General features: G+C 42.5%; 1 protein-coding gene across 4 annotated transcripts in view; it reads left to right on the top strand.

Annotated features, from left to right (window-relative positions):
- Positions 1-22,961, top strand: part of SMARCD3 (SWI/SNF related, matrix associated, actin dependent regulator of chromatin, subfamily d, member 3) — a 99,578-nt gene that overhangs the window by 50,315 nt on the left and 26,302 nt on the right. For all 4 annotated transcript variants that reach the window (XM_065751657.1, XM_065751655.1, XM_065751656.1 and 1 more), the window contains exons 4-8: positions 1,451-1,573; positions 13,964-14,086; positions 15,903-15,998; positions 18,363-18,464; positions 20,000-20,161. In XM_065751657.1, coding sequence (XP_065607729.1) covers positions 1,451-1,573; positions 13,964-14,086; positions 15,903-15,998; positions 18,363-18,464; positions 20,000-20,161 — 606 coding nt within the window. The remainder of the gene's footprint in view (positions 1-1,450; positions 1,574-13,963; positions 14,087-15,902; positions 15,999-18,362; positions 18,465-19,999; positions 20,162-22,961) is intronic.

Here is a 22,961-nt window from a genome sequence, read left to right as displayed (position 1 = left end):
TGCATTTCCAAGAAGGAGGAGTATCCCACAGTATCTATGAGAAACCTGTGGCCAGTGCTTGGTCACTCTTACAATAAAGAAGTGTTTGCTGGTGTTCAATGAGATCCTTGTTACAGTTTGTGCTGACTGCCTCTTGTCCTGGTTACCCTACTGAGAAGAGCCTGGCTTCATCCGTTTTGCACCCTCCCTTCAGGTGTTTACAGACACTGATGAGATCCCCCTGATCTTTCCTTTCTTCAAACTGAATAATCCCAGTTCTCTCAGCCTCTCCTTGTAGGATAGGTGCTCCAGTCACTTCATCACCATCATGGCTCTTCATTGGACTCTCTGGTGGATGTCCATGTCTCTCTTGTACTGACTTGGAATCTTCTGTCTCTTCCTCCTAACCTACTTCTATCACATCCTCTGCTAACCTTTGTGGAATAAGGTGAATAAAAAGGGAATTTTTTCTTACAGCTAATATGACCTAGCTAATACCTTAAATACCAATAAATAAATAAAATTAAGGGAGAACATAAGATGACTCTGCATCTCTGGTCATATAGAAACTTAAATTTTTAGGTCAATTTCACAAGAAGATATGGTAGCAATGACTGCCTTCCTAAATTGGAGTTTTGACTTATCACAGGATCATAGGGTCCCAGAACTGTATGGTTTGGAAGGGATCTGCCAGTCCAGCTTACCTACTAAAGCAAGCTCCCTACAGCAGACTGTGCAGGGAAGCATCCAGGTGGATTTTGAATATCTTCAGAGAAGGATGCTCCCCCACTTCTCTGGGCAGCTTGTTCCAGTGCTGTGTAACACTTAAAGTAAAGAAGCTTTTCCTCATATTCATGTGGAACTTCCTGTGTTCCAGTTTTTATCCATTGCCCCTTGTCCTGTTGCTGGGCACCACTGAAAACAGCCTGGCTTCATCAACCTAACTCCTGACCATTAAATATTTATAAGAATGCACTCTCCCCCCTCCCCCGTCAGTCTTCTCCTCTCTGGATGAGCGTTTCTAGGTTGCTGTCCTCATAAAGGACATGCTCCATGCTCTACTGGAGCAACACTTGAATATCACTTGCTTTTATTAAAAAACAACATGAATACCTAACCTTTTATTTTCAGTCTAGAGAGAGCTTTCTTTTTAGCTTAAAAAGGACAAATTTTAAGTACTTTGAGTTTCCGCGAACAGTGGCTCACAGGCTACTTGTAGCTAAGGCTCACTTGAAATAATAATCAGTGGACTCAGCCTAGTGGGTCCAAAGTTCCTTAGCTCTAATTCCATGTTCCAGCTTTTCAGTCATGCTTGTACTATGCCACTGAAACCTGCCCCACTAGAAACTTATCATCTTAGGCATAACAGCTTCTGAGCACATCTGTCTAGTGGCTGGGAAAGAGTATTACTGCTCTGGAACATAGCGTGTTCTTGCTTCCAATGCTTGGATATTCCTTCCTTCCTTCTCAGATCCGGGAGCTCGTTCCTGAGTCCCAGGCCTACATGGATCTGTTGGCTTTTGAACGCAAACTAGACCAGACCATTATGCGGAAGCGTGTGGATATTCAGGAAGCGCTGAAGAGGCCGATGAAGGTATGTCAAGAAAAATTCCTAGCTTGATGTAAGGGGAAAAAATGTCCTTGTCTTAGGTGATGGAATGATCTTTCCAGTAAAGGCCCTGTTAACAGTTATTTTAAAATGAATCACACAAAGCTCCTAAGAATAAGCAGCTAGGGAGCAATGTGTATGGTAAAGTGGTGGAGGAAATTATGTGGATATTACCAGCTATAACTTCTGAAAGTCTTCAATAAACAGAGTGTAGCTTATGGAAAAGAAATACTGTTTGAAGAACTTTGTATTAGATCGACTAGAAAGAAGGAAGTAAGAGTTTTGAGTGGTGTAATGAAGAAATATATTACATTTCATATTAGTTTTCAAAGTCTAAAATCATGGAATGACAAAACATATAATAGGAAAAAAATTACAGAAAAATGTTAAAGGTCATGCAAAAATATGTGCATGTAAATAGCCTATGAAGTATGATTCATGTAAGAAAAGGGTGAGTGAAATTTTTTACAATTTTTGACTAGATCAAGTTCAGCACTTCCCTATTACTTTATCCTACTGAAATGATACTTTCATCAGTTTTTTTCCAATGCTGTTTTACTGAATCACAGAAAAGATTGGGTTAAGGAGGAACTGTGGAATGCATCTCGTTCAACTTCCTGCTCAAAGTAGGATTGTTCAGGGCCTCATTGAGTTTTGAAAATCTCTAAGGATGGAAGTTTCACAGCCTGTTTAGAAGCACAGACTTAGAGTCTAATATTGTTTAGGCTTTGGTCTTTCTTTTTTCTTTTCATGTTCGAAGATCAGTTATTCCGGAGAGAGTTTTGAGGGAGGTGGTTCAAACATTTTTGATTGAAGACAGTGCATAAAATACACTTAGGCTGTCTCTGTTTCTTTGATACTATGTGAACAGCTGCACTTTTAAAATGGGTGACATCTGTGGTATTGCTCAGAACCAAGGAGGCCTGGATTTTCTCTGAGGTTGGTTGAAGGTGCAAGGTGAATTAGCATTAGCCGCCTGCTGGCTCACTTTACCACTGTCAGCACCCCCTCCCAGCAGCCAATTTTTTCCTAAAGTCCTAATCCCGTGTTTCCTTTTATCTGCCTCCATGGTAATAGCATTCTTTCCCTTTGTCCCATGTTGTTGGACTACACCTCTCAGAAGAGTTTCAAGAGTTTCTCATCCACAGACCAGCATTTGCTGCATGCCACTTGTGGTGTGCACCCCTGTGCTGACTTGATGAAATAGCCACCGGTTCGTATGCTCAGAATTCTGGAAAGAATCTTGGAGGGAGTTGGACAGGTAGGGTTTTTTGAGGTATGGACTGGGATGTGACTGGATGTACAGGCCTCCATGGCCTGAAGAAAACAGAAATAATATTGTTCAGCTTAGAACCAGTGGATATCATTAACAAAGACTGAGTTAGTGAAAATCTGGACAGTGCAGGCCATGGCGGACATTCAGAGTGGAATTTAGTGGGCTAATACAGTTGTCTGTACTGTATTTGTTTGCAAATTAGTTGCTTTGGACTTCCTTTAGAGTTCAGAGATTTAGTCTGTGCAGGCACAGTATCTTTCAAATGAAAGTAGGTATTTAAAATAAGATAGATTAATCATCCCATAAAAAGTGTCAATTTCTCTGACTTTTCTTACTAGTCAGTCGTGGAAATAAACATTATTTTAGGACTGGGATCATTTTCACCCAAGGCTCGACTCTGGAGGTCACCTGGCTGAAAGAAGTGTATCTGCTGACAAGCAATACTCCCACTCCATTCCAGGCCACAGATAATAGTTTCATTTGTCATGCAAACTGGGAATTTATACAGGACCTATTACTCTTTCTGGTGAACAGGTGGAGAGTTAGAGTATACCGCACTTGAGTGCAGCTGCAGTACCTCAGATTAAGCAATTCACTCCCAGAGCCTCCATTTTTAGTTCCAAAAAGAACTTAATTATGTGAATACAGTCACAGTGGCTAAGTGTCTCTCTCTGGTTTTGTAGATTTAGATTCTTTCCCTGCTTGCAAATTTTGAGAGAATTGAGGAATTGCTATTAGATTGTTGGCAGAAAGGAATTTGCAGATTTTATGAAATGCTGAGGTTTCTGTACAGTTCAGTGTTCTCTCTAGCACAATTTTCTGTTTGTTTTGTTGTTGTTTTTGACCAGAATGACTTGTGTCCACAGCACCTAATATCTGAGCTTTGTCATTCAATCATTCTGAGAAAATTCCATTGTTCCTTTTGCTTGGTTCTAAAACTAGAGCATCCAAGGGATACTCTTAGGAGAAGAACAACAAATACTTCATCAAGATTTCTGTATCATACTCTGCCAACTGTCACTGATCCCATTGAATTTAGGAGGCTAGTTCTGAAATTTGATGGTGAAATTCACTAATGTAAATTGGGAGACATCGTCAATGCTAAATAAAAGGTTTTGGAAGGCGTGTTGTGCATGAAGGGATTCTGCTGTAAAGTAGTTGCTGATTGATTTCCAACATCATTGAAAGCAAGGTTTATTATTTTGATAATAAAAATCTTATACTTAATGTGATGTGATTAAGTGGAAAAAAATGTAATTGGAACTTATAACTCAATTTCCTGTATCAGCAGAAAAGTTCTAGTGCTACTGCAAGAAGACCGTAGTGACATCCCAGCTTATTGTTGAATCTGGAATACGTTGTTATCAGTGTTCAAAATGAACAGTTCAAACTAGAATGATAATGAAGAAAAAGGCTTCTGGAGTCACTTAGGGAAGACTTACCCTATGACACCTACTAGAGTGTCACAAAGCAGATTGGGAGGGATTGGATCCAGCTGCCTTTTTGTTGAAGGCGTGGAAAAGTGTTAGTGTTGAGGCTGAAGAACAGTGCTGACGCAAGAACAAATGGAGAAGCACAGCTAAACATGATGAGGCTTTGGCACTGCTGCCCAGAGCTGTGGGTGCCCTATCCCTGGAGGTGTCCAAGGCCATGGATGGACCCTGGGCAGCCTGACCTGGTGAGTGCATCCTGCCCATGGCAGGGGGGTTTGGAACTAAATGATCTTTAAGGTACTTTCCAATCCAAGTTCTTTTGTGATTCTGTGAAAAGGTGACCAACTAATGGTTAGGTTTGCAATTGGAAAGAGGTTGTAGAGAAGCAAAGTTTCTCTAAGTCAAGGAGGAGTAACGAAGACCTTGTTTATTAAATTGTGTCTTCTTGAGTTTCTGTATGGCACAACATAATACAGACAAATGTTGCTGCCAGCTTAGTGACCCTATGGCTCAGTGTTGTACTCTATTAAGTACTACTTAGGTTTTTGAAAAGATATCTTAATATTCTTTATGGGAAATGTCAGTGCAAGCCATTTATAGAAATGTAGGTGAAACAGAATCTGTGACAGTTTTAATTTAAACAAACAGCGTACTGAGAGAATTTTATTAGGAATCTTCTCATCTTTAGTTGTCAAACATAACGTTTTCAATTAAAATAAAAAGCCAGATAGCTTTCAGTTGCCCTAGTCTGGAAAGAGATATATCCTCGGATCAGTAGGTGGTCACAGATTGAGAGTATTGGCTTATAGCTTACATTTGTCTTACTGTCCATAGCCTTAACATGTATATTGATCTTGCAATCACTCGATCTTTGAGTCACCTTAGAGTCAGCAGTGGGTGGAACTAGGTCCTTTGGAGTGTCCATGAATTTGATTGGAAGAGTTTCAGTTGTCTGCCTTTCTGGGAACTCTTGCACATTGTTATTGAGAGGACTGAATTAGCAGTGGTGCCACACCCTGTGTCATGGTGTTATGGTATTCCTGATTGGCTTTGACTGGAGAGTTACATGCTATCAGAAATTGTGCCTGTAGCCTTTCCATTTCCATACTACATTGCTTGTAATTAGTTAGGGCTGGATCAAGCCACTGAGTTAAAAGGTTTGTAATTTCCAACACAAACAGGCAACATGTGCATTCATTCTTTCAATCATAGAATCACCAAGGTTAGAAAAGACTTCCAAGATCACCTAGTACAACCATCCACCTTACCACCAATATTCCCCATTCAACCATGTCCCTCAGTATAACATCTAAATGTTTCTTGAACACCTCAGAGAGTGGTGACTCTACCACCTCCCTGGGCAGCCTGTTCCAGTGCCTGACCACTGTCTCAGAGAAGTATTTCCTAACATCTAATTTGAATCTCCCCTGGCACAACTTCAACCCTTTCCATCTAGTTCTATTGGTAGTTACGTGGGAGAAGAAGCTGACCCCCCACCTTGCCGTAATCTCCCTTCAGGCAGTTGTAGAGAGGATTGAGGTAATCCTTGAGCCTCCTCTTTTCCAGTCTGAACAATCCCAGCTCCCACAGCCACCCCTCATAGCCCTGTGCTCCAGACCCCTCACCTGCTTTGTTGCCCTTCCCTGGACACCCTCCGGGGCCTCAATGCCTCCCTTGTAGAGAAGGGCCCAGAAGTGAACACAGTACTCAAAATGTGGTCTCATCAGAGCTGAGTAAGAAGGAGTGATCACTTCCCTGCTCCTGATGGCAGCACTGTTTCTGATACAGGCCAGGATGTTATTGAACAGGACAGGCCTCAGTACCAACCCTGGAGAACACCTCTCCTGACTGATCACCAGTTTGATTTAACTCATTTCACCACCGTTCTCTGGGCCCAGCCCTCCAGCCAGTTCTTTACCCAGCAGCCATGGGATGCCAGCTTCCACAGGAGAACACTGTGGGAGACAGTGTCAGAGGCTTTGCTGAAGTCTAGATAGATTACATCAACAGCTTTTCCGTCATATACCAAGCAGGTCACTCGATCATAAAGGAGATGAGGTTGTTCAGGCAGGACCTGCTTTTCATGAGCCCATGCTGGCTAGACCTGACCCCCTGGTTTTCCCACACATGCCATGTGATCTCCCTCAAGATGATCTGCTCCATAACCTTACCTTGCACTGAGGTCAGACTTCAGTCATGGGAGCGATCTCACCATGTTTCCATAATGGCAACTGAATCATAGTTTGTCTTCCACACAGTAGCTTTGAACTCCTCCTATTTGTTGACCATGCTGCATGTATTGGTGTAGACACACTTCAGCTGGGTATCTTGTCTCACCCCAAATCCTGTCATCATTCCCTTTAGGCTTATCTCTAGCAAGCCTCATTTTATCTCCTTCCCCCTTCATATCTAGTTTAAAGCCCTCTCAAGGAGCCCTGCCAGCTGCTGGGCTAGGATCTGTTTCCCCCTTTAAGACAGGCGAGACCCATCAGCAGCCATCAGGTCAGGCACAGAGTAAATTGCCCCGTGGTCAAAAGAAAGAAAATTCCTGCGTCTGCACCAGCCTCTCAGCCACGTATTTAGGAGTTTTCTTGCTCCTTTTGGTATCCTTCCCTGCTTCTTAGGGGATACAGGAAAATATGCCCTATATGCCACTTTGTCCACTAACCACCTCTGTCCCCTGAAGTCCTTTTTAATAATCATCAGGCTTCTCTCAAGACTTCATCACTGCTGGTCTGGACCATCAAATAGAAGATAATAATCAAAGGGGCCAATCAAACTAGGAAGTTTCCTAGAAATAACCCTGACCTGGACCTAGGAGAAGCAGCACACTTACCTATGGGTAGGGTCTGGCTGACATATAAGTCCCTCTGTTCCTCTCAGAAGGGAATTACCTACAACAGTCACACTTCTTTCCTTCTTAACACATCGCATGCTAGCTTAAGTATTTGATGGGAACATGCTTAGAGCTTGCTTAATCACCCCTCTTCTCTCAACTGCAGTGACAATGGGAATTGCAAAGCTGGTGGGAATCCAAGTTTCTTACTAATAGTTGTCGCAGAAGGAGTCTAAAGCACTGCACACTTCACTTGTAAGAGGAAGGCAGAAAGATTTATTGCTATAAAATAGATATAAGGTGGTAATTTGAACAACAATGACAACAACTTAACAGTATTTGAAATGAGGGTGGGAGGTGGATAATGAATCTGAACTCATGTCTTAGCAAAGCTAGTATAGCTTGAAAACAATAAATCATTAACCAAGGGTCTGTCTGCAAGGTGTCACCACATACTGGGTGAATCCCTGTGCACACATTAAAAACCCTCGAACAGTGTCCCTACTCAAGGGGAAATTGTGTTGTGTAAGAGGTCTTAAAGAAGTCTCTTAGCCTGCTCGCTATTTATGGGGTAAGATGACTGATTCATATAGTTAGAATTGGATCTATTGGTTGAGGTGTCTGTTACCAGATGTCTGAGCACCTATCTGAGGCAGTATGGTAGTGGTTAATTGTCTCAAGTCCCAAGGACTTCTACATCTCATTGCCTGCACTGGGCTTTGGGCATAATGAACTGACTGGGTATGGGGGGGGGCACAGAGTGCACCATCACAATAGTGACAAGTCACAGAATCACAGCATCACACAAAGTGACCTCTGTATGGAAGGGACCTCTGAAGGTCATCTCTGGGCAGCCTGGTCTAGTGGTTGGCAGCCCTACCCATGGAAGGGAGTTTGGAACTAGATGATTTTTGAGGTCCTTTTCAACCCAAGCCATTCTATGATGATTCTATGATTCTATGGTCTTGTCCACCTCTGTCCCATGCTCAAACAGGACCACCTGGAGAAGGTTGCCTGCCCAGATGGCATTTGAATGACTCCAAGTTGAGATACTCCAGAGCCTTTCTGGCCATCCTGTGCCAGTGCTAAACCTTTCAAAGAAAGGTGCCAGAAACCCTGCAACTGTGGGTAACCATTCCACCTAAATTCCAGTAATCTGAGATCAGTTATTAAGACTGATAGAGGTTTGATGTCTCTTTTAAAATTCTCCTGTTGATATGACTGGCTGTTTCTGGGATCTGCATGTACATAGGGAGAATGTGCCCCCCCCCCCTACTAGGTGAGGGGGGTGTTCTGGTAACAGGGGATGCTGAGAAAGCGGAGATACTGAATGCCTTCTTTGCTTCTGTCTTCAGTGAAAAAGCTCTCCCTCAGGAATCCCAGACCCTGGAGGTTAGTGAGAGGGTCTGAGGAATGGGAGACTTTCCCTTAGTCAGAGAAGAGGTGGTCTGTGAGAGCCTAGGCAACGCTAATGTTCATAAATCCATGGGGCTCGATGAAGTGCATCCACAGGTGCTGAGGGAGCTGGTAGAGGTGATTGCTGAACCACTCTCTATCATCTTTGAGAGGTCTTAGAGAATGGGAGAGGTGCCTGAAGACTGGAGGATAGCCAACGTCACTTTGGTCTTCAGAAAGGGCAAGAAGGAGGATCTGGGGAACTACCAGCCAGTCAGCCTCACCTCTGTCCCTGGAAAGGTGATGGAACAGCTTGTTCTGGATGCTGTCTCAGGTCAGTTGGAAGAGAGGAGAGTTATCAGGAGTAGTCAGCATGGGTTCACCAGGGGGAGGTGGTGCTTGACAAATCTGGTGGCCTTCTACGATATCATTACTGGCTGAGCAGATGAGGGGAGGGCGGTGAATGAGTCTACCTTGATTTTAGCGAGGCATTTGATACTGTCTCCCATGACATCCTTATAACAAAGCTGAGGAAGTGTGGGATAGATGAGTGGACAGTGAAGTGGGTTGAGAACTGGCTGACTGGCAGAGCACAGAGGGTTGTCGATGGCGGTGCAGAGTCCGGTTGGAGTCCTGTGACCAGTGGTGTCCTGCAGGGGTCCGTGTTGGGTCCGGTCTTGTTCAACATCTTCATCAGTGACCTTGATGAGGGGATAGTGGCCACCCTCAGCAAGTTTGCTGATGATATGAAGTTGGGAAGATTGGCTGATATGCCTGAAGGCTGTGCTGCCATTCAGCAAGACCTGGTCAGGATGGAGAGCTGGGTAGTAAGAAACCAGATGAGGTTTAACAAAAGCCATTGTAGAGTCTTGCACCTAGGGAGGAATGATTGCATGCACCAGTACAGGCTGTTGGATGAGCTGCTGAAGAGGAGCTCTGAGGAGAGAGACCTGGGTGTCCTGGTGGATGACAGGTTGACCGTGAGCCAGCAGTGTGCCCTCATGGCCGAGAAGGCCAATGGGATCCTGGGGTGCATTAAAAAGAGCGTGGCCAGCAGGTCAAGGGAGGTGATCCTCCCCCTCTACTCTGCCCTGGTGAGGCCTCATCTGGAGTACTTTGTCCAGTTCAGGGCTCCCCAGTATAAAATAGACAGGGATCTCTTGGAAGGAGCCCAGTGCAGGGCCACAAAGATGGGGAAGGGCCTGGAGGATCTCCCCTATGAAGAAAGGCAGAGTGAACTGGGTCTGTTTAGCCTTGAGAAAAGAAAACTGAGAGGGGTCCTGATCCAGGTTTATAAATATCTGAAGTGTGGGGGACAAAGTGGTGAGGCCAGACTCTTTTCAGCAGTGCGTGGAGACAGGACAAGGGGGAACGGACAGAAACTGCAGCACAGGAGGTTCTGCACAAATGTGCACAAGAACTTCTTTACGGTGAGGGTGACGGAGCACTGGCACAGGCTGCCCAGGGGGGTTGTGGGGTCTCCTTCTCTGGAGATATTCAAGACCCACCTGGACACCTACCTGTGCGACCTGGTGTAGGGAACTGCGTTGGCAGGGGGGTTGGACTTTATGATCTATTTGAGGTCCCTTCCAACCCTTAAGATTGTGTGATTCTGTGACTTCTGTTCCAGCCCCTTCCCACCTTCCCCCTCCCTTTCTTTTTTTTTTTTCCCCAGAAAGCTTTTTGTTTTGATCCAACAGCTGATGGTTGAAAATAACACTGGTTGAGACTGATTAATACATATATTTATGACCACTTACCAAATCTTTAAGTCAACACTTGATGTCCTTTAAAGAGAGCTGCTCTGGTGGACAATTAGAGCCCATGTTGCTTAGGAAACTGAGTGAGACAGTCTAGGAAGTCCCTTCTAGACTGAAAGTCTGCAAGTTTTAAATCTATGTTAATTTGACAATGAGTTCTGTAGATTAATTATGGTTCATTAAGCTTTGTATAGCAATCATGATGTGCTTCCATTGGTCTTTTGGTGTAATTTAGGTGTTCTGCTGTTCTATGTTGTGGGATAAAGAAACCACAAACATTTATCTGCCCATATTTGGAATATGTGTTTCATGTTCTCTGATGTTATCTTTTCTTAAATTGGAGTTAAAGCCCTCACAATCATTTTACAGAAAGAGCTTTTCTGTGTACATAACTATTCTGGTCACTGGTCAGGATACATCTCCTTCCTCCTTCTGAGGGAATACAGACTTTCTTGGAGGTTTTTTGTTGTTGTTATAAAAGCCTTCATAGAACTTTCTACAGATGTTTTTCATATATTGATTCAATTTTGAACTCACTAAACATTGTATAACTCCTTTTAGTAAAAAAAAAAAAAAGTTAGAAAAAACAAAAAAAACCCACCAATCCCAAGGTAAAAATGCTGCATATATAAATGCAGAGACCTGCAGCAGATCAGAGCAAAGGCTGTAACCATCACACAGAGGGAGTGGGATCTGGTTCAGTGTCACGTGCCTGTGATCCACACAGCCACAACTTCACAGTGATGTGACAAAAAAAAACAAAACCAAACCAAAACAACAACAACAAAAAACACAAAGTGAGCCTCTGCCAGCTTTTTCTTTTTAGTATTCACAATACATACATGTTCTACTAACTCACTGATTTGTGTTGGCGTTTTTTAAGTTTTTATCCACCTCTGAGTATTGTGAGTTACCTGACTTTTTTGATAGAACTGTTTGCTGCTTTTGAGCAGTGCCTGTATATTCTAGTTCTGATAAATATGCTGTCTATTACATTTCAGTTTTTTTGTGATAGTGAGATTCAGGCACTTATTACAAGTGCCACTGCTCAAAGCACACATTACCACTGTTAGTAGTAAGCACATGCAGGGCAAGTTTGGATGCTGTAATGCAATGGAAAGCTCAGCAGAACAGAAAGGTCCCAGGCTGGAGTGAGTGAGGACTTGCTCAAACACAACAGCAGTCAGCACAGAAATAAAGAAAAAAAAAGCTGCTTGCCTTCAGAAGGCCTCAGGTACACAGAGATCTCAAAAAGGATACCCTTACTACCACTGCTAACCCTTAAATGAGGACTGGTCCACCCCTTCCAGTCACCCATGTGCATTGCGTGTACCTGGGCTACCCTGGGTTGGCTCCGTCTTCCCATCGTGTGCCCCACCACTGTTTCAAGCTATGGCTTAGCATTTCCACTGCAGGTGTCATCTTCTAGTTCCTCAGATAGAAGGGTATTGTGCTAATATAGTCAGTCTCAGAATTTATTGAGCACATCTATTCCCATGTAGCTTTTATCAAGAGCCAGTAATGTTGGCAACACAAGACATGAATAAGGAGGGGTGGCAGTGGGAATACTTGAGAAAGATAGAAAGAAGGAAAAAATAAAGCAGCAGCTCATAAGGGAACAAATAAGAGGCAATATTTGGCAGCAGCCTCAAAAAGGTAGTTGTGGGGGTTGAAATGTTTCCTGGTCACTAGAGTGCTGCATAGAGAAGGACCCATTTGTCTGTTCAAGTAATGTTCATTGACAAAGTTTTTTTTCATAGTTTTTTTAGACCACTTACCACAGTGTCTGTGACAGATCTGACTGTATTCTTCAAATTGGGTCTAGAGTTACTGATTGTGACAATTGTGATGGCTGACACCTGATTGCAGTTTACTATGTAAGCTGTTTTAAGGGTGATGGCCCGGCTGTAGAATGGGAGTCTGGTATTTGTTATTTTCCTAAGGGTCCCTTGGCCTAGTAGATCTGTCAGAGAGTGGGGGAGATTGTGCTATCTGGAATGCAAGTCAGAGGGGCAGGAAGGGTTGGAGTTTACCTCATCAAGTAAGAAGTCTGAAGTACAACCAGAAATTTGGTGACTTCTGAGAGAAGGCAATAGCACAAATGCAGTTGGATCTTAGAGAATAAAAAAGAGAATTCTCTGCGTCTTCCTGAGGAGTTGCCCTACAGAGTTTTCTGTGCACAGCAAGTTACTGAGAGTTGCTGGACTAAGGGTAAGCCTGAAGAAGTGCATCATCACCAATGACACTTTAGCAGAGAATAGCATAGTTTTAGAAACACTTCAGATTTTTTTGAAAGTTTTATTTAACTCCAAATGTGTGTTTTTCTTTCTTTGTGCTCATTTATTCTGCTTCTAATTAATAATTTTTTTAGATTTAAAGTATCTTTGGTTATATGTTTTGCTTATGAGTTTGAGTGTCTTTGTTTAGCAAAGACTAAAGGCTCAGGTTTCTGCCGTACTTACAGATGTCAGTAATACCTGCAGCTTTAAAGACAGCAATTGTTTAGAACTTTTATTGGTAATTACTCTTAAGTTCATTTCTCATGTCAGTGTAGAAGTGGACTGACTTGTAGGGGTTACAGTGAGGAAAAGATTGTGTTGCTGAACTTGAGAAAGATAACTCATTGTATAGTATTAAGGAATGTAAATCAGAAAGGTGTAGGAGGAACAAATGATATGCAGACTCTGGCTTTGTCTGGGCAGGGAAAATATAGACCAGCAGGAGGCCAGTTCTGAAACGTAAACTGCATCCAGCTTGTATGTGAAGTGAAAGGGGAAAAAAAAATCTTAAGGGGTTACCAAAGGTAATAAGGAAAGTATGAAGGAGAGATATTTTGTATTTCACAGTGGAATTAGGCATTGTTATTAACTCAGTTTTAGACGGACTGTACAAGGAGGCTAGAAACTGAAAGTTAAGAGAAAGGAAGACATCTAAAATATTCAGATGTGAACAAGATCACCTTCTATTACAGAAGATCATCTTAGTGATGATGTGTCAGGTTTTGGAGAAAACAGACAGAATTCCTACTTGGATATGGGCAAATAGGAGGAGTTGCTGGGGTAAAAAGAAGAATGGAGATAATGCCACTGGGAATCAGAGGAGAGAGAAAACTGAAATATCACTAGAGCATCCAGAAGGAACTATGAAAAAAAAAGACTGCTTATTTACATAGATAGAACTGGAATTACAATATGTTTGACTAGTGTGAAATTGAATAAAAAAAGAAGGCTAGGAAGCAGGGATGTGGCAGTGTGGATGTTGGGGTAGGAGGGGTTGAGGATTATACTAGGCTCTGCATAATGGTGGAGTTAAGAGGGGGCACAGGGTATGTGATCTGCAGCATTAGGTGGATTCTTTAATGCTATTTAAAATCTGAACTGATTCAACTATGAAAGGTGTTCATGGAGCAATAGGTGTGCAACTGAATTTTAGCAATCTAACTAGCATCTAGAAAGGAAGGACATCTTATGTGGTGCTTTTCTTACAGTGGCACCTCAAATATCTAAACCAGAAATACAGAATCTATAGCCCTTGTTGGTTTGGCCCTGGAGCTTCTTGTCTTTCTCTGCTTACAACATATTTATATACATACAAGTTTTCTGCTGAAGGTCTTTCCTGTGGCTGCCTTGAATCCTGGACTTAACCTAGATATGATTTTCTCTTTTTGTGTGACAGCAAAAGCGCAAGCTGAGACTTTATATCTCCAACACATTTAATCCTGCAAAATCTGACGCTGATGACTCTGATGGCAGCATCGCTTCATGGGAGCTTCGAGTGGAGGGGAAGCTCCTGGATGATGTATGACTTACCTGTGATTCAGTGGGGCCGGCAAAGAGAGATTATCCTGTTCGGTGATGGGCTTTGCTGGGAACATTCACTCAGTCAGGACATCTCTAAATGGCAGCATTGGCTTGTTGCTGCTAGAAAGGCAGCATGCCCAGCAGGAATGAGGGATACAGTCATAATGGTAATGCTGGGGAGGGCAGCAGGAAACAGAGCAGATTTATGGACAGAACATGTGGGATGATATAAGAAGAGTGCTGCTTCAAAGATATGACAGGATCCAGGCCATGAGAGGGTGACAAATAAGGCCTACAGCAGGCCATTGCATCTGCTGAGGAGTAGGACAGCAAGGGAAGAGTGTTGTTCATTTTCTTATGGAGCGCAAGAGGATGTATGGATGGTCAGAGCAAGGATGGAAGAAAATTTTTATTAACTGGACCAATCAGAAACATCTGTGATAGTTCTCACTTTCATTTGTGAAGACTGGGCTTTTCTAATAAGGGTGTCAGCTATTTACATAGACTTCAAGCTGAGTATTTCATTAGATAAACAATTAGGAGAAAGCAAACCATTCAGCGTGTGTCTATCTGGAGATAACAGAGTGTGAATCAGAATCTTGCTAGAAAATGAAGGATAAACAAACTGCAGCATCTGGAAACTGAAGTTAGACAAATTAAAATTAGAAATTAATGTGTGTTTTAATAAAAAAAGAGGGCTTCGTTATTGGAAAAACTTGCCAATTTCTATTGTGGCATCTCAGTTACTGGCAAGTTTTAAATTGGAGGATGTACTTCCCAGAAACTTCCAGTAAATAAGAATAAAGTTACTGAAAACTTACCTGGAGCACTGTATCCAGATGTGGAGCCCTCAGTATAGGGAAGATGTGGACCTGTTGGAGTGCATCCAGAGGAGGGCCATAAAAATAATCCAAGGGATGGAACATTTCTCCTATGAGGACAGGCTGAGAGAGCTGTGGCTCCACAACATGGAGAAGAGAAGGCTCTGTGAAGCCTGGAGAGTGGCCCTGCAGTATCTAAAGGGGATTGTAAGAAGGAAGGAGATGAACTCTTTAGTGGGGTCTACTGTGGTAGGGCAAGGGGAAATGGTGTCAAACTAAAGGAGGGAAGATTTAGACTGGGTAAAAGAAAGAAGTTGTTCACAATAAGGGTAGTGAGGCATTGGCACAGGTTGCCCAGAGAGGAAGTGGATGTCCTGGCTCTGTAGATGTTCAAGGTAAGGCTAGATGGGTCTCTGAGCACCTGACTGAGCGGTAGGTGTCTCTGTTAACAGCGGGGGAGTTGGACCTGATGGCCTTTAGAGGTCCCTTCCAACTCAGTTGATTCTGTGATTAAAAGAAACACTGTGGAGTCTGTTGTCCAGAAGGTAAGATTGTAACCATAGACCTCCCAGCTTTTAATTGAACAATATGAACCGTAAACAGCAAATACTGCTAATTAGATGGAAAGGCAAAATGTGAAAGGAAATGCTTAGTATGACTAATCTGTAAGACTTGCTGCTGTGTGATAATTTAGACCAAGAATTTGGCCTTTATGAAAAAATACAAACTTAAAAGCCATATAGTGTCCTTTTTTACTCTTTGCTTGACAGTTCATTAACATAAGATCAAGAGAGTCAAGGAAATTTTTTCCTTCACTGTGTACTGTTCTGCCACTGTTAGGTTTTTGTGTATTTCCCCACATTTGTCAGAGGAAAGCTCAGTTAGATTGATCACACTTGCAGACTGTGTGAGAAAAAAGAGCCTGAGAAGGAAGCACAGAGTGCAGGCTATTGTATGCGTTCTAAAACATTTATGTTTCTTCTGATTATACAGCTCAGCAAACAGAAGCGGAAGTTTTCATCTTTTTTTAAGAGTTTAGTCATTGAATTGGACAAAGATCTTTATGGACCTGACAACCATCTTGTGGAGGTAGGAGATCCGTGCAATTTGCATACATGTACAGGCACAGATAAACAGCAATGTGCCTGTTACCTACCTTGTTTTAATTACATTGGATTTATTATCTCAATTAAGATGTTATCAGAAGTTTCAAAATGTCATTATTTTTTGGAATGTTTACTAACAGAATCTATATAATATGAAAGCATAGGTGTAGTAGTGATGTAGTGTGCCTCTTGGAGTGCATGTAATGGAAAAAAAAAGTGTGCACGCTTTTCCTGACAGGTAAAGCATACTAGCATCCAAACAGGTTCTATGCTGAAACAGCCATGTAAGGGCAGAGCAAGAAATAGATTCATTAGGTTGGAAAGGACCTACAAGATCATCTAGTCCAACCATCCTCCTATCACTATCCCTACCCACTGAACTACTAAATCAAATCCCTTAGCACCTCATCAAAATGCTTCTTGAACAGCGTTAGGGATGGTGCCTCAACCACTTTCCTAGGCAGGCCATTCCAGTGTCTGACCACTCTTTCAGAGAAAAAGTGTTTCCTCAGGTCTAATCTAAATCTTCCCTGGCGCAACTTGTGGCCATTCCCTCTCGTCCTGTCAATATTTATCAGGGAGAAGAGGCCCACCCCCTCCTCACCACAACCTCCCTTCAGGAAGTGGTAGAGTGCAATAAGGTCTCCTCTGAGCCTCCTTTTCTCCAGACTAAACAATCCCATCTCCCTCAGCCGCTCCTCATAAGACTTGCGCTCCAGACCCCTCACCAGTTTTGTTGCCCTTCTCTGAACACTCTCCAGGGCCTCAATGTCCTTCTTGTAGTGAGGGGCCCAAAACTGAACACAGTACTCGAGGTGCGGCTGCACCAGAGCTGAGTACAGGGGGATGATCACCTCCCTGCTCCTGCTGGCTACACTATTTCTAATACAGGCCAGGATGCTGTTGGCCTTCTTGGCCACCTGGGCACACTGCCGGCTCATGTTAAGCCGAGCATCAACCAACACCCCCAGGTCCTTTTCCTCTCTACATTCTTCAAGCCATTCTGCCCCAAGCCTATAGCATTGCATGGGGTTATTGTGGCCAAAGTGCAGGACCCGGCACTTGGTCTTATTGAACCTCATCCCATTGAGCTCAGCCCAGCTAATTCAGCCTATCCAGATCCCTCTGAAGGGCCTCCCTACCCTCAGGCAGGTTGACACATCCTCCCAACTTGGTGTCATCTGCAAACTTACTGAGGGTACACTCAATCCCCTCATCTAGGTCATCAATAAAGATATTAAACAAGATGGGCCCGAGTACTGACTCTTGGGGGACACCACTCGTAACAGGATGCCAGCTGAACTTAACTCCATTAACCACTGCCCGCTGGGCACGGCCCTCTAGCCAATTCTCCACCCAGAGAAGAGTGTACCTGTCCACACCACGGGCTGCCAGTTTCCCCAGGAGAATACTGTGGGAGACCGTGTCAAAGGCCTTGCTGAAGTCCAGGTAGATTACATCAACAGCCTTTCCCTCATCTACCAGTCTGGTCACCCAGTCATAGAAGGAGATGAGGTTAGACAAGCACAACCTGCCCTTTATGAACCCGTGCTGGCTGGGTCTGATCCCCTGGTTGCCACGCACGTGTCGTGTGATCTCCCTCAAGATCATCTGCTCCATAACTTTCCCTGATACCGAGGTCAGGCTGACAGGCCTGTAGTTCCCCAGGTCTTCCTTACGGCCTTTCTTGTAGACGGGAGTCACATCGGCAAGCCTCCAATCTTGTGGGACCTCTCCAGATAACCAGGAATGCTGATAGATGGCAGAAAGCGGCTTGGCAGTCACCTCTGCCAGCTCCCTCAGCACCCTTGGATGGATCCCATCGGGTCCCATGGACTTGTGGCAGTTCAGATGGAGGAGCATGTCTCTGACCGTCTCTGCTTGGATCACAGGGGGTGCATTATGCGCTCCGTCCCGGACTTCCAGGTCAGGGCAAGTACCCTGTGGACAACTGCTCTGTCTATTAATAACAGATGTGAAGAAGGCATTGAGAACTTCAGCCTTTTCCTTATCATCTGTGGTTACATCCCCTGCCTCATCAAGTAAAGGAGAGAAATTCTCCTTAGTTTTTCTCTTGCTGTTAATATATTTGTAAAAGGATTTCCTGTTCTTCTTCACAGCAGTAGCCAGTCTAATTTCAAGCTGGGCTTTATCATTTCTAAAAAATGGTGTAGGTTTTTTTTTTTATTTGTTTTTGTTTTTAATTGCAAGATCTCTGAGGGCTTACTGCTCATCTTATTTTTGCTTGAAGTGCTGTGCAAGATGTGCCACTGATGGACAGAGTTTTCTGTATCAGTGAATAAAAGACTGACCATGTTAACTAGCTTTACTTATTTATTTTTGGCAGTGGCACAGAACTCCCACAACTCAGGAGACTGATGGCTTCCAGGTGAAAAGACCTGGTGATGTCAGTGTGCGGTGCACATTACTCCTGATGTTGGATTACCAGGTCAGTGTATGCTTTTGCTGTGGAAAATATACCGTTTAGGGCATACTGCAATAGAGCAAATTCATCCTGTCATGCTCATCAGGAAGTAATAAATGTGCACCCAGAATGTCATGTTGTCTGAAGAAATTATAATTATACCAAACTGACAGATTATTTAAAATATTAAGAAGCTGCACCAAATGAGTTTCTGTTATAGTCTGTCAAAATAGTGTTCTTGATATGATGATGATGAGTATCACCTGCAGAAGGAATATACATTGCCTCCTCAGACTTCTTGCTGAATTATCAAGTAAGGTGCACATGAAGTGGAAGTTTCCTGTATGCTACCTTTCAATGGAATTGCTGCTGCTGGTGGTACCTGGTCCAGCTGTGCAGTTGTGGCAGTGCATTGTCAGAGCAGAGCACACGGCTTTCTGAGGTTGATAAATTTTGGTTACGCTGTTGCTCTAATTTGGCATAAAACATTGCCCTGCGTGGGATAGACTTGCCATTATTCTCAAGGCTGTTTAAGCATTCCTGCTTCCTCTCATTTATCATGTTCTATTGTATAAGAAGCATCTGGACTGAACACACACACACAAAAAAAGAGATCTACTTAAGAGCTAGCAAAGCTTACTTCCAAATCAGTTTCCAGATTCCAGTCGCAGAAACAAACAAACAAAATAGGATAGTCTTCCTAGAATTTTATTAATTTTAGAGAGTGTACAACCTAACTGATATGCTGATATAGTGGCAATCCTTATTGTTAAGGAAATGTGATTAGAGTTTATGATCACCATTCTTACAAATTTATGCTTTTGAATATATTTTCTTACCCTGAAGTTTTGACTTGTTATAAGTCTGACTTTGGGTGACCTGAAACTCAACAAGGTAATCTGAGAAGAAGAATGTGACAAGTGTTAAACATTAATATGAGTACACTTGAAGAGGCACCAGAATCTAGGGTACCTAAAGAATGTATGTAATTAAAAATGTAAAGCAGGGCAATTGAAGAGGTGTACCACAGAAGTCAATGGAATTCATTTCTTCTCCTGACAAGTTGTGATCACGTATGTTTTCAGATATGCAGCAGAATTGTGGGCACATGCTTGAAAAAAAACAGTTTCAAGAGATTTTGTTGGTGGGAGGCAGCTGATTGGTTATTAGAAATAGCAGAAGTATCGTCCTGAAATCGTGCTCTCTTATTTCTGGCTAACCTCCTCTAGTTCAGAGGCAGGGTCATTCTTCATCTTCCATCCCCTAAAGCCAAATTGTGCATAAAAAGTAAATAAACTCTTTTCTGACTCTGCGTACAACTCATTATCTAAAGCACATGATACAGATAGCATATGTACAGTGTCCCCCTTTCTTATCAAGCACTAGAAGTAGTTATTCTGTGGTGGTGGTGCACATCTGAGCAGTCTGCATTTATGTAACCTTCACCATTGAGAGCACTTTACCTGTGGAACAGAGTTCCCAGAAAATTAAAGCTGAAATGCTGTCTGTGCAAGTGTCTACTTTTCTCTCCATTGCCATCTCTTTTCATTCTGTTGCAGCCTCCACAGTTTAAACTGGACCCACGATTAGCCCGTTTGCTGGGGATACACACACAGACCCGATCGGCCATCATCCAGGCTCTCTGGCAGTACATCAAAACAAATAAACTGCAAGATTCCCATGATAAGGAATACATTAACTGTGACAAGTATTTCCAACAGGTAACTTCTTTTTTGACACAATAAGGAGTACTATAATATCCACTTAGAAATTTTGGAAGGAATGAAATTTCTGAATTTTCTCTTAATAATTTGCAGTCTCTTCAATACTGAATGGTTTTCAACAGTCCTTACAACTCATAAAATAATAAAAGTAAGCACCTCTCTCATTTGCCAGTATTGTCAAGAATCTGGTAGTTTACAACTTGTGTAAAAGTTGTAGCCTTTCCATCAAGAAAAATTTTTGTCACTGTATTATAGTTGTTTTTTTCCTTTGTGTAAGATGATGTCTCAGTAATGCGCTAAAGTCTGCTGCTTCTGAATACCAGATCGTATGTAGAGCCTTTTCTGTACCTTCTTTTTCTCCATCTATGAAAGGAAGAACACATGAAAGATACTATTAGAAAAGCTATCTTTTCATAAATCTGCTTCAAATTATAAGATACTCTCAATGATCTGCATGATGTTTTCAAAGTTGCACACTAAGTTGTTTTGGTTTTTTTTGTCTTTCACAACAGCCTCTAGTATTAACCAAGAGGGATGCTTGGAGGGATCTCCACCCTTTCTGTAAATCAGATTACATTTATTTAGTAAGAGCGGTATTATCTGAGCTAACGTTACCTTAACTGGCTTTGTATTAATTTTTGAAAGTTCGTAAAGTTGGGGCTTGTGAGCAAAGTGTAACAGCTGGCATTTGGCCTTGTTGAATATCATGTGATTGAGCTTGGCCCATCAATCTAGTCTGTCCAGATTGCTCTGCAAATGTTAGGCGTAACTAGCCCATTACTGAGCCCTGCGCAATGCCTCTGTTGACGGTCCACTATCTGGATTGAACTCCAATCACTCTAATTCTTTGAAGAACTGATAGTATGGCTAGTCTCACCCACTGAACTGTATACCTGTCCAACCATTTAAGTTTGGAAAGGCTCCTAAGAAGTCTGTTTACCTAGTACTGCCAAGTCTACTTCTGGACCATATTCCTAAGCTCCACATCCGTAGGCCTTTTCAATACCTACAGGGATGGTGACTCAGCTGCTTCCCTGAGCAGCCCATTCTAGCACTGCGTAATCCTCACAATCAATCAATATATATTTTTCTAATACCCTAAGCCTCCCTTGATACAACTTGATGCTGTTTACTCTCCTCCTACCACTCATGGCCAGCCAATTTCCTTGCCCCCCGACTTTTTTATTCCTTGCCTCCCTCTCTATTCTACTGTTACTGTTCTCCTTAGGTCTCTGGCAAGATTGTCAAAAAGTAGCTAATCTTACTTTAAAAACTTACATTAGTACTTGGGAAAAGTGAATCTTATTAAATCTAATGAAAGAGTTCAAGGTGAGATTTTTGTTTTTAGCGGCAATTAGTCTGATGGTATTTCTGAAGACTGTATCGTCTTAGGCACGTAACTCCTGGAAGAAAAAAAATGGTGGCAGTATCTTTAAGTGCACAGATCCATTAGAAGAGCAGTAGATAACGCGGCAGTGCCTCTAATACTTCCATTTAGGTACCTGACTTCTCATTTGGTTTTCCAGCTTTTCTATATCCTATAATTGTATGTCTGGAGTTATATCTAATGACACAGTATAGTGTGCACTGTAAAAAATTACCACTTACTCAGTAACTTCGGAGGTCAGAATTCCTATAGCCATATAGGCTTTGAGAGACAGTGGATATAAGTTGAGACAACAAATGCCAGTAAGTCAGAAGAGGCAGGAGTGCAGGAGTGTGACAAAAGGGTTAATATTTGAGAAAAGTAGCCGTAATTTCCAGTCTCACCACCCTTTCTTTCTCTCTTTGTGTCCCTGCTCCTTTTTTCTGTCTTAAGGTTCTCTTCCCTTAGGCATCCTGTTAAGAGTTTGATGTGAGTGTTACGCTAGTGGCAGGAGCAGATTAGAGCTTAGTATGTGATGATTTCCAGTGGGAGTTCTGCTGTTATCTCTGTGAGTGTCAGAATTCAAATTTGAAATGAAGAGTTGTAGACAACAGTTTTGGTTACGTCACCACTCCTTAGAAACTAAGTGCAGAATTCCTAGTTGCAGGAACATGCAGCAAATTATGCAGGTTTTAGAGCTGAAGTACCTTTTATGTTTGGAAACACTCTGGTTGTATTTCAGAAGCCAGAAGTGACTGCTAGGTATTCCTACTGCCTAGATCCCCCACTCTAGAAAATGAAGGAATTTATAGTTACAGTATCAGAGGCACTGGCATATTGACATCTTGTGTTGATTTTACAAGGTGATAATCAATTATTTTCAAGCTTGCCTGAATCCTTAGGCTTTGCAGCTATGGAGACAGTTTCTGTCTCTGGATACAGTGCTACAAGTAACATCTCTCTTCTAGCAGAAGGAAATATTTTTCCCAGAAGAGGCATTTCCATTTTCCTTTGTGGCGGCCTCAACATTTTTCCAAACTGCCCCCATTTAATTTTATACCTTAAGGCAAATACTAATGTCTAGAGAGCTTTTTTTAAAAAAACCAACAAATGTCCATTTAAGTGGAGTACTTTAGAGGAAACTATTTTCACCTGTTCAGAGTGTCAGAACTCTCAGTAGGAATAGAGGCTCTAATAATTATGTTTCTGAAAACTCTGGGTGTAAGGAGTGGTTCTAGAGTAATGGCAAGATAACTGCAGTTATTCACAGAAAATTTTCATAAACTACAAATGTTGATGCATCTCAAATTTATTTTTTCCCCCAGAACTTAGCACGTACTTAGTTTCTTTCTTTCTTAAGCTTATTTTGTCCATATCTGCTCTGCCCTTGTGAGGCCCCATCTGGAGTACTGTGTCCAGGTCTGGGCCCCC

Source organism: Cyrtonyx montezumae, unplaced genomic scaffold (assembly GCF_038088225.1).
Source record: "Cyrtonyx montezumae isolate F1298 unplaced genomic scaffold, pur_monq_1.0 scaffold_79, whole genome shotgun sequence".
NCBI lineage: Eukaryota > Metazoa > Chordata > Aves > Galliformes > Odontophoridae > Cyrtonyx > Cyrtonyx montezumae.
The sequence above is the reverse complement of the archived record's forward strand: the minus strand, read 5'-3'. Positions and strand labels throughout refer to the sequence as shown.